General features: G+C 40.0%; 1 protein-coding gene across 1 annotated transcript; it reads left to right on the forward strand.

Moving 5' to 3' along the window:
* The first annotated feature begins 740 nt into the window (after positions 1–740).
* On the forward strand, positions 741–3,094 carry SLC25A53 (solute carrier family 25 member 53). The gene has a single exon (XM_043458328.1). It carries the CDS (start codon positions 741–743, stop codon positions 1,482–1,484), a length of 744 nt encoding a protein of 247 aa, XP_043314263.1. The 3' UTR covers positions 1,485–3,094.
* The last annotated feature ends 9,558 nt before the right edge of the window (positions 3,095–12,652 follow it).

Genomic DNA, 12,652 nt, shown 5'->3' on the forward strand with positions numbered 1-12,652 from the left:
AGGGATTATCTTTGAGTGCTATATTTAAGGTATTTTTATATAATTTCCTTTTATATGTTCCATTTTTTTAACCTATAAACATGTGTTACTCTTGTAAATACAGAAAATAATAAAATCAATGAGAAACACAAGCAATCTCTGCTCTGCCTACAAGAGAGCCATAAATTTAGAACAGGAGGATCCCTGAGATACAGGAAGGGAGAATAAGATGTTGGGGAGCCCATTCCACAGTATAACAGGACACAATTCCCAAAACTGCAAACCATACTACTTACTATCAATATTTTAAATTCCTACCGATTAACTGGGGCAAAAGTATTGTGCCTCAGTTTGATTAGTTTTGCTGTACCCTGATGAATAGTGAGGCTGAGCGTCTTATCAGGTGAGAAGCAGTAGTGTACACTGGTTACATGTGGGACTCAGAGACCACACAGAATCTGTGTACATCTTAGCCTTGTGACCATCTACCCTGCCCTCACTGTGCCTCACTTCCCTGATGGTTGAAGTCCAGCAACAGGGGCTTCCCTGGTGGTCCAGTGGTTAAGACTACATACTTTGCAGGTTTGATCCCTGCTCTGGGAACTAAAAATCCTGCATGGCCCATGGTGCAGCCAGAAAAAAAGAAAACAAAAACATAAAGTTGGGCAACAGTAGCTCCTCTTCATAGGTGAGGAGGAAAAGACTAAGTGTAGGTTGAACATGCACAACAGTGTTAGGTAGTGAAGAGGTCAGGAATAAATATGAATGATTCTTATCATTATTATCATACTGAAAATGAAGGCCCTCAATACTTCTACCGGGGAATCTACCCGCCTCTTCTCTCCAAGACATTGCAAGGGACTCTGCTGTTTGGGACTTACGATAGCATGCTGTTTTGTCTCTCCCCTGTTGGGCCACACTCCCTGGGGCACCGCTGGGCTGCGGGGCTCATATCTGGTGTGGTGGAGGCTGTGGCACTCAGCCCCTTTGAGAGGGTGCAAAATGTGCTTCAAGATGGTCGCAAGCAAGCTCGCTTTCCCAGCACCTTCAGCATTCTCAAGGAATTTCACTCTTATGGGCTTTGGGGCCGGCTGTCACAGGGTTACTATCGTGGTTTCTGGCCTGTCCTTCTCAGGAACAGCCTGGGGAGTGCTCTGTATTTCTCCTTCAAGGATCCCATCCAGAATAGCTTGGCAGAGCAGGGCCTGCCCCACTGGGTTCCTGCCTTGGTGTCTGGGAGTGTCAATGGAACAATCACCTGCCTAGTTCTGTATCCTCTGATTGTGCTGGTTGCCAATATGCAGTCCCACATTGGCTGGCAGAGCATGCCAAGCTTGTGGGCTTCTGTCCAGGATGTGTGGGACACTCGGGGCCGAAAGGTATTTATGATATACCGGGGAGGTTCACTGGTCATCCTAAGGTCCAGTGTAACCTGGGGCCTCACTACTGCTATCCATGACTTCCTGCAGAGGAGGTATCATTCCAGGAAAGAGCTGAAAGACTGACTGGCTGCAGGCAGTGTAGTGTGGCCATGGCAACTTGTCATTCTAAGCCTTCCTGGGGTGCCTTAAATAGCTTACTTCTTTGGTTTGGTCACCTAATACAACTATTCTTTAAAATCTCAACCGTCAGTGCACTCGAGAAGGTCCCAACTACCAGCCTGTTGTGTAAAGACAAAACCCAATAGGGTTCCTTGGTTAGAAAAAGAAATTCACCCCAGTTTATCCACAGCTTCAACAGGCTCAGACCCAGGAGGGCTTTAAGTAACATGTCACCTGCATGAAATGTCATTCCTTTAGGGAATTTACTGACATTAAGAGGAAACTCTAAAAGATGACCTTAATCAGGCACTGTGAGTTCTGGGACCCCTCCAGTTGTCTTCTGGGCCAAACTGAGTGGAGGACCAGGAATTCCAATTTCAGAGAACTAAGCTTGACTCTTGGGATGGGGATTCCAGAGACTTTTTCAGATGGCTACATTTTCATGACACTGTTCACCACCCCTGCCACCACCACTCTCACTTTTCAAAGTTGTGGGTGCTAGTTTCAGGGTAGTGGTTGTGGCTGGAAATCCTGAATTAGACTTGCCTCAACTGATCAGGTGCCACAAGAACTGGTGGGAATGGGAAGAAGTGTGGACCCTGTATGGATGGAAAGAATAGACTTTGAGGGAAGAGGTTTAGTTACATGCAGAATAGAAAATTCTACTATTCGTTGATTGGTGTTACACGCTGGGACATTTCTGATAGCAAGGCAATAACATTGCCTAGTAACCACTTGAGTTTCCCTAAGAAATCTGGAACTGAAATGACTGTATCTCTTCATAAATAATTGCATATTTTATTGCCATGGATAAATATAATTACTGTGACATAAGTTAAAGATCTGAAATTGTAGCCTGTTATTTAAAGCCATTCAAAATATGGCCCCATAAAATTTGTAGCATATTATCACACCATTCCCACTTACATAGATCCCATGCTCTAGCCAAACTGGATTATTGTTCCCTCCTCAAACATGCCACTAACTTTCCCATAGCCATGCTTTGGCCCACTGTATCTTCTCCACCTGTAATACCTGTTCTCTACATGCCAGTCTGCCAAAATCCTTCCAGTTCTTCAAAGCCCAGCTCAGATGCCACCTTCTCTAAGGAGCCTCTTCTGATTGCCCCTACTGAATGTGATTGCCTCTAAGTAAATGTGACATTAGTTTCTTGTGATGTCTCTTTCCAATTACACTTCATACGTGGTACTGATTCCATTATGTCACTGAGCTCATGTGGTCCTCTGTTCTTGATGTTCTTCAATATCTCCTACTAGACTGTAAAATTTCTTAAAAGCAGGGATTCTTGTATATGTTTTTAAATCTCCCATTGTGCCTAGGTGCTCAATAATGTTGGCTGAATTATTGAATTGATTATCAAGCTGTGATATGGTCTTTATACTCAGGGTGCTGTCCCTTGTACATGAAATAATGTTATTGATTCATTTTCATGAAGACATCTGCCTTTAGGGTGTGATTTTTGTTTTATTAGTGGATTTAGTTTTGTGCTAATGATAATGATTCTGATGATGATGATAATAATAATACCAACAATAATTAAAAGTGACTTTCAACTGGGACATTTGATGAGTTTGTGTTATTGGTGGCATGTTTGTTATTGGCAACACTTTGGATCTGAAATTCACAGAGACATTGCCTAATAGTCCTATATTTATTTTTAGCTCTGGAATTTTGAGGATTTCCAAGATGACATACATTGCAGTTTTTCCCTTATAGATGATATCATGTAATGATCTCCACATGTATCTCCTTCCTTACCAAACCAAAATTGTCATTTATAATGATCTGACTATAGATCCTGGCTGTGGGGATTCCTCACTGAATATCAGAGAAGTTAAAGACATGGCTATAAGCATTATGAGATCAGAAAGCATTTGCCAGCAAGATCAACAAAAAAATGGCTGGTCCAGAATCGCTGCAGATGCATTCCCATGTCTGATCCCTCTGCAGACCTGGATGTGGTGGGTCAGTACTCTGCTTGTAGATTCAGTGACAGGGAGCACAGAGTCTACCAGGGAAGGAAAAGTAGAAGAGCAGTTAGTTCTACTTAAAGGCTAGCTCTCAGAATACAAAAAATCATTACTTAGATAATGACTTCAGTTTATAAGCTGAACAGAAGGGGATAAACTATGGTACTCTCCCACTTTTTTATTCAAGATAAAATATGGTACTCCCCCACATTTATTTCTAAGCACACTGTCCATTTTCACTTATGTCACTATGTCAGTCCATGTCTGTTCCTTCATTTTAACTTATTTAGAAATAAGTTCAAACTTCTAGAAAAGCTGCCAACATAAACAGAGTTCAAAGAACACTCATATACCCTTTACCCCAAATCACCTACTATTAACGTTTTACACCATTTGCTTTATTACTTGAGCACTCGTTCTCCACACACATGATATTTTTTGCTGAACTGGGTTGCAATTTTTAATATTTCTAGATTCAATATTTGTAGATTCAAATTCTTTTAAAAAGACAGTGCTTTATCTCTATGACACTGGCACAGTTATTATCGAATATTAGAAAATGAAAGATTCAATATTTGTAGATTCAAATTCTTTTAAAAAGACTGAGGGCTTTATCTCTATGACACCAGCACAGTTATTATTGAATATTAGAAAATGAAAGCTCACAGCAGATTTTAAAGCTACATTATTGATTATCTGTCTTTTTAAAAATTTTACATTTTCATTATGCATGTTAATACTTGAAGTTATGCAATTATAAACAGTAATTTACAACTAAAGCATGTTATAATTGAAATAATTTATTTTTACAAACTGGTTCATATAAAATTTTAAAATTACGTAGGCTGGGCTTCCCTGGTGGCTCAGTGGTAAAGAATCTGCCTGCCAATGCAGGAGACCCCAGTTCAATCCCTGGTCCTGGAAGATCCCACATGCCATGGAGCCACTAAGCCTGTGCACCACAACTATTAAGCAAGTGCTCTGGAGCCTGGAAGTCACAACTACCGAGTCCATGCACCCTAGAGCCCGTGCTCTGCAACAAGAGAAGCCACTGCAGTGGGAAGCCCGTGCTCTGCAACTAGGGAGTAGCCCCCACTCTCCGAAACTAGAGAAAAGCCCTTGCAGCAATGAAGACTCAGCACATCCAATAAATAAGCAAATAAAATTATATTAAAAAACACATAGGCTGATCAACTTTTCCCATTTAAATCTTCTGAGTAAAATTTGAGAGTGTAATAGTTTTCTAGTAGTTTTAAATATCACTATTTGATTTTGTGGTGTTAATATTGTTTTCTGACATTTAAAAATTGTTTTTGGATTTAAGATCAATAAAATAAGGAGACAATAATACCTATGTCCGTTTAAAACTTATAAAATGTAGAATTTAACACTAAAGCTACTTTGTATAAAAAGGTGAAAGAAAAAGAATAAAAATCCCTGTATGAGCTCTGCCTATTTTGGTCTAAATATAAACTACAGCAGCTTCCTAAAGCTCAAAGTGAAATAATAAGTAATTAATGTATTGCAACTATTATCACAATTATATGGTTTATTAAGACAATTTTGCTTTTAACATTTATTTTTAAACATTAATAGCATTGTAATTTGTGTGTTTGGGATAACCACATATAGTGTAGTAAAGTTAATAAAATAATGTTATGTAGGAGACAAACATCATGATAATTCAGGAAAAAAGTGAAAAATTTTCCTAAAGAATAAGGTGAAAATACTGTAGTTCCCTGTTCTGTTCCCTTTCCAACTTCTCTTTGTCTTTCTTTTCCTCAAATCTTCAATGCTTCCTCCTTCATTCTCAGTCCCAGTTCATGACCTTACTTTCTCTCTCATTAGGAAAAGTGGAGCATTCAGAATAGAATTACCAGTTAGAAGAACATTTATAAAGTTACTGCGCATGTAATGACCACCCAAGACAAGACATTCAACATCTTGATAACCCCCACCACTATTCCTCCTGCACTCCAAGCCCCTCACTGATGCCATTCCTCCACTCATCCTAGAGATAACTCCCATGCTGACAAATATGATACCATTTCTTTACTTTTTTTTAAAAATAGATTTATCTTCCTGTTACTGGGAGGGGAACCCCTTCCAGGGCCCAAGAGTGAGCTCTTGTCTAACAATTGAAAAGGAATTGTCCGAGGAGACACATGTACTGACAAAGCAAAAGACTTTATTGGCAAGGGGCGCCCAAGTGGACAGCAGCAGGGAAAGGGAACCTGGGAGAACTGTTCTACCACGTGGCTCAAAATCTCAGGTTTTATGATAATGGAGTTAATTTCCTGGTTGTCTCTGGCTAACCATCTTGCCTGTGCCTATATTTGGTCTGACTCAAGGTCTTTCCTGATGGCACGTGCATCTCTCAGCCAAGATGGATTCCAGCAAGAAGGTTTCTGGTAGGTTGGCAGGACATAGTATGTGCTAGTGTCTCCTCTCTCCTTTTGGCCCCTCCTGAATTCTTCCAGCTGGTGGTAGCTTGCCAGTTCTGTGCTCCTTATCAGGACCTCTTGATGTGAGATAACTCATGCAAGTGGTTGTTATCCTGCCTGGCCAGGGCAGGCAGTTTTGGTCAGTGGTTCCCTAACATTCCATATAAGCATTCCTAAACAATGCAGTTTTATTTTACAGATATTCGAACTTTATGTACTTGGGATTGTGACTAGCTTCCCAGGTGGCGCAGTGGTAAAGAATCCGCCTGCCAACCCAGGAGACTCAGAAGATGTGGGTTTGATCCCTCAGTTGGGAAGATCCCCTGGAAGAGGAAAATGGCAACTCACTTCAGTATTCTTGCCTGGAGAATCCCGTGGACAAATGGCTACAGTCAGGCCAGCTACAATCTATGGGGTTGCAGAGTCAGACAAGACTAAGCATACATGCACACCTTTCATATTATTTGTGAGATTCATCCACATTGTTGCAAGTAGTTCTAGTTATTTCATTTTTCTAAAATAAATTTACTTTCAGTTCAGTTCAGTTGCTCAGGCATGTCCTACTCTTTGTGACCCCATGGACTGCAGCACACCAGGCCTCCCTGTCCACCACCAACTCCTGGAGTTTACCCAAACCCATGTCCATTGAGTCGGTGATGCCATCCAACCATCTCATCCTCTGTCATCCCCTTCTCCTCCTGCCCTCAATTTTTCCTAGCATCAGGGTCTTTTCAAATGAGACAACTCTTCGTATCAGGTGGCCAAAGTATTGGAGTTTCAGCTTCAACATCAGTCCTTCCAATGAACACTCAGGACTGATCTCCTTTAGGATGGACTGGTTGGATCTCCTTGCAGTCCAAGGGACTCTCAAGAGTCTTCTCCGACACCACAGTTCAAAAGCATCAATTCTTCAGCACTCAGCTTTCTTTACGGTCCAACTCTCACATCCATACATGACTACTGGAAAAACCGTAGCCTTGACTACGGTTGACCTTTGTTGGCAAATTAATGTCTCTGCTTTTTAAAATGCTGTCTAGGTTGGTCATAGCTTTCCTTCCAAGGAGTAAGCATCTTTTAATTTCATGGCTGCAGTCACTATCTGCAGTGATTTTGGAGCCCCCCCCCAAAAAAAAAACCGTCAGCCACTGTTTACACTTTAAAAAGATGTTTTTAAAGAGAATTTTTAACTTCACAGCGAATTTGAGAGGAAGGTAAGGAGAGTTCCTGTATAAGTCCTGCTGCTCCCTGTACATAGCCTCCTCAATTATCAGCATAGCACCAGACTGGTTTTGTTACAATTTGTTACAATTGATGAATCTATATTGATACATCATTGTCACCCAAAGTCCATAGTTTACTTTAGGGTTCGCGCCTAGGACTATACATTCTATGGGTTTGGACAAATGCATAAAGACATGTATCCACCATTATGAATTTCATCAGAGTAGTCTCATTGCCACCCCTCCAATCCTCTGTGCTCTGCCTATTCAGCCCCATTCCACCCCAGTTCTGGCAACCACTGTCGTTTCACTATCTCCATAGTTTTACCTTTTCCAGAATGTCATATAGTTAGTATCATACAGTATGTAGCTTTTTCGCATAGACTTCTTTCACTTGATAATGTGCATTTAAATTTGTGCCATGTCTTTTTGGGGCTCATTTCATTTTAGCACTGAATAATAATTCCGTCAGGATTTATCACAGTTTATTTATCTATTCATCTACTGAACGGCATCTGGATTGCTTCCAAGTTTTGTCAGTTGTGAATAAAGTTGTTACAAACATCCATGTGCAGATTTTTGTGTGGACATGTTTTAAACTCCTTTGGACAAATATCAAAGAGCACAATTGCTGAATTGTATAGTAAGCATACAGTTTTTGTATAGTAAGCATACAGTTTAATTTGGTAAGAAACTGTCAAACTGGCTTACAATGTGGCTGTATCCTTTTGCATTGCCACCAGTAATAAATGAGCATTCCTACTGCTCCATATCTTTGCCAGCATTTGATTGTCAGTGTTATGAACTTTGGGCATTCTAGTATGTGTATAGTGGTATCTCACCATTGTTTGGTTATTTCACTTTTATTTTTGTATGTACCATTGTGTGAATATACCACAATTTATCCCTGAAAACTTTCTGCTTGCTTCCAGTTTTTGACTGTTACAAAGCTGGGCTACCTTGAATATTCTTGGGGGTGTACATAAATACAAATGTCTCTAGGATATTTACTAAGAGTAAAATGCTGGTTTATAAGGTATGGGCACTTTCAACGTTACTATATGATGCCTAACTTCTCCTGATTACCGTGTGCTATGCTTAGTCACTCAGTCATGTCCGACTCTTTGTGACCCCATGGACTATAGCCCACCAGGCTCCTCTGTCCATGGGGATTCTCCAGGCAAGAATACTGGAGTGGTTTGCCATGACCTCCTCCAGGGGATGTTCCCAACCGAGATCAAACCCAGGTCTCCCGCATTGTAGGCAGATTCCTTACCAGCTGAGTTACCCTTCCTGATTACTAAGTTTCCCTAATTATGTGTACCAGTTAACACTTACTAGCAGTTCCCATGTGCTCCACCTGCTGACAACATTTGTTATTATCAGACTTTAAAATTTTTGCCAATCTGGTGGTGGTAAAATGGCCTCTCACAATTTGATTTTCCTGACTACTACGGTTGAGCATTTTTTCATATGCTTATTGGATATTAGGATTTATTATTTTTATAATAATAATGAAGCATTTATTCAACACATCTGCCAATTTTTTTCTATTGGGTAGTGTGCCTCTTAAAAATTAATTTGTAGGCTTTGTTTATATATTCTAACTTTATTTCTTCATCTTTTATATGTGTTGCAGATATCTTTCTCCACTTGGTCTCTTATTTTTGATCATTTTCTTGATGGTTCTTTCACAAGCATAAGTCCTAAATTACAATATAGTCAAAGTTATCAATCTTTGTTTCTTTATCCATAATGCTTTTCATGTGTTTTCAAAGAAATCTTTCCCTACCCTGACGTCATGAAGGTATTCTATATTAACATTTATAATTTCTATAGTTTTGCCTTATACACTTAGATCTTTAATATACTTCAAAATAATTTTTAAATAGAGTGTGAGAATAGACATTCAATTTCATTTTTCCTCTTACAAATACTCAATTGTCCCACATCATTTGTTGAAAAAATCTCTTTTTCCCACTTATTCACAATGCTGACTCTGTCAAATGTCAAGTGTTAATTTATTCTTGGGAATATTTGTGGCCTTTCTGTTCTGTTCCATTTATCTGTTTGTCTAATCTTGTGCCAATATGGCATTGCAGTAATTGCTATAGTTTTGTAATAAGTCTTGCTATCTGATAGGGAAAGTTTTCCCCCCTCATTTTTTTTTTTTCTTAATGAGTTTGACTGTTCTCATCAATATCTACAAAAACATGGATTACATGTATTCCCCATCCTGACCCCCCCTCCCACCTCCCTCTCCACCCGATTCCTCTGGGTCTTCCCAGTGCACCAGGCCCGAGCACTTGTATCATGCATCCAGCCTGGGCTGGTGATCTGTTTCACCTTAGATAATATACACGTTTCGATGCTGTTTTCTCGAAACATCCCACCCTCGCCTTCTCAAAATTCTGTTCTGTACATCTGTGTCTCTTTTTCTGTTTTGCATATAGGGTTATCGTTACCATCTTTCTAAATTCCATATATATGGGTTAGTATACTGTCAATGTATGACAAAAACCACTACAATATTGTAAAGTAATTGGCCTCCAACTAATAAAAATAAGTGGAAAAAAATAAAAAGCAGAGACATTACTTTGTCAACAAAAAAAATAATTAAAAAATCTACAAAAACAGATACTGAAATTTTATTTTGTACAAAAGTTATTGTTGAGATCTTAATTGGGGCAAAAGTAACTTGAGTTTTAATGTAAGCAAAAGATAATGATTGAGACTTTAATTTTAATGTTTCTCAAAGTTTCATATTTTTCAGAATGTACAGCATATCTTTTGTTGAATTTTTATTAATTGCTGAATTTTTTAAAATTGCTACAAGTAAAGAAGATTCTCAGGAATGGGATTATGTTTCTTACAAGTAATGTTCTTCTGTTTCAGTTTAAGTGAGAATATACTTCTTTTGTTAATAAATCAGTTTATATGTGTTGCTCCCTCATATTGACATAGTCAATGCATATACTATATAAAGAGGCTAATCATTCATCGAGTTTTCAAAAAGTAAGCAGTTCACCTTAGGAAAACTACCATGTTAATGGAGAGGAACTATGGGAATGAGCACAAAAAAACTCAAAATGTCTATGTGTGCACTCAGTCGCTCAGTTGTGTCCAACTCTTTGCAGCCCCATGGACTATAGCCAGCCAAGCTCCTCAGTCCATGGGATTTTCCAGGCAAGAATATTGGAGCTGGCTGTCATTTCCTTCTCCAGGGGATCTTCCCTACCCAGGAATCAAACCTACGTCCCTTGCATCTTCTGCATTGACATTCCTTACCACTAGCGCCACCAGGGAAGCCCAAGATGTCTATATCCAGCTGCTTACTTGATATTTCCACTGAGATTTCTTGTAGGCATCCCAAAGTTAAAATGTCAAAGAGTGAACTTTCCCTTACCAACCTGAACCTAGTCTTCCCACTTCCAGTGGTATCATTATTTTTTGATACTTTCAACAGAAAGAGTCTTAAAATATAGGAATCTTGACTCTCTCACCACTGGATTTTCACTGCCCAAAGGAATGTTTTGCATAAGTAGGTACTCAATAAATATTTCTAGACTGAATAAATGGTCCCTGCCCCGAAGAAATGTTTGATTAAAAATTATTCAACAATTTACAAAAAGTAGTATACTAAAAAAGCTGAAGGAATTCCCTAGCATTCCAGTGGTTAGGACTCTGTGCTCTCAATGCCAAGGGCCCAGGTTCCATCCCCTGTTAGGGAACTCAAATCCCACAAGTCAAGGGGCACAGCCCCCCCCCCCAAAAAAAAAAATTGAAAGATTTCTGTCCTTTCTTTTCCATTATTAGATCCACAGCTCTTGTTCAGACCCTCTTTGTTTTATACCTGAACAACTGCTGAAACTCTTTTTTAAAAGATCTCTTTACCATCTTCCAGTGTGAACAGCTTATAAATAAAATCCAAATGGTTTAACATGACATTCAAGGTTCTCCATGATCTGACACCAGTTTACTCTTTACACCATATTGCAATTCATAACATAACAATTTATAAACATTATGAAATCCCAATGGCCACCTGGTTGTGAAGAGCCAACTCATTGGAAAAGACCTTGTTGCTGGGAAAGATTGAGGGCAGGAGGAGAAAGGAGCGACAGAGGATGAAATGGTTGGATGGCATCACTGACTCAACAGAAATAAGTTTGAGCAAATGTCAGGAGATAGCAAAGGACTGGGAAGCCTGGAATGCTGCTGTTCATGGGGTCACAAAGAGTTGGATGCACCTGAGCAACTGAACAACAACAACAATGAATCCCAGTGATCCAACCATAAAAGACTACTTGGTATTCCCCGAGTGTGCCCTGACACTTCCCTTTATTCTTATTTTTCTCTCTTAATGGAATTTCATTTCTCCCATTTCTTCCCTCACCAAATGATTGTTGTTGTGTCTTTGTGGTTGTTTAGTCGCTAAGTTGCTTCTGACTCTTTTGTGGCCTCATGGACTGTAGCCCACCAAGTGCCTCTGTTCATGGGATTTCCCAGGCAAGAATACTGGATTGAGAGAATGGCATTGAAACATGTATAATACCATATGTGAAACAGATCACCAGTCCAAGTTCGATGTGTGAAACAGGGCACTCAAAGCTGGTGCACTGGGACGGCCAGGAGGGATGAGGTGGGGAGGGAGCAGGGAGAGGGTTTCGGGATGGGGGACACATGGACACCCATGGCTGATTCATGTCAATGTATGGCAAAACCCACCACAGTACTGTGAAGTAGTCAGCCTCCAATTAAAATTAATTAATTAATTAAAAAAAAATACTGGCTTGGGTTGCCATTTCCTTCTCCAGGGGATTTGCCCAACCCAAGGATTGAACCCGTCTCCAGCATTGGCAAGTGAATTCTTCACTACTGAGCCACCTGGGAAGTCCCACTAAATGATACCCATCTATTATAACACAATTCAAACGTCATTTCCTCTATGCAGGAGTCCCCAATTCTCCCAGGTTTAACCTCATTTTTACTTTCTCCTGGTACTTACTAGCCTTGATATAGCACTTATAATCAGGTTTCCCAGGTGGCTCAGTGGTAAAGAATCCATCTGCCAATAGAGGAACAGGAGACATGGAATCTCTGGGTTGGGAAGACACCCTAGAGGAGGAAATGGCAACCACCACTGATATTCTTGCTGGAATAATCCTATGAACAGAGAAGCCTGGAGGCCTACAGTCCATGGGGTCACAGAGTCAGATACGACTGAGCAATTGAGCACACACAAAACACGCACACACACAGACACACACACAGATACACACACACACACAGTAGCACTTATAATCAGAGAAATCATAGAATCATAATGATAGACTTGGAAATAATCTTGGTGATCATGGTTCAACCTCCTCATGCTATGGAGGGCCAGACAGAAATCCAGGTTTTAGTTTGTCTTTGTTGTTGTTCAGTTGCTCAGTCATGTCTGACTCTTTGTGACCACAAGCCTGCAGCACGCC

This window comes from Cervus canadensis, chromosome X (assembly GCF_019320065.1).
Source record: "Cervus canadensis isolate Bull #8, Minnesota chromosome X, ASM1932006v1, whole genome shotgun sequence".
NCBI classification, from domain to species: Eukaryota; Metazoa; Chordata; class Mammalia; order Artiodactyla; family Cervidae; genus Cervus; species Cervus canadensis.

Coding starts and splice junctions, on each gene's coding strand:
- SLC25A53 (XM_043458328.1), top strand. CDS start 741: ATGAATGATTCTTATCATTATTATCATACTGAAAATGAAGGCCCTCAA.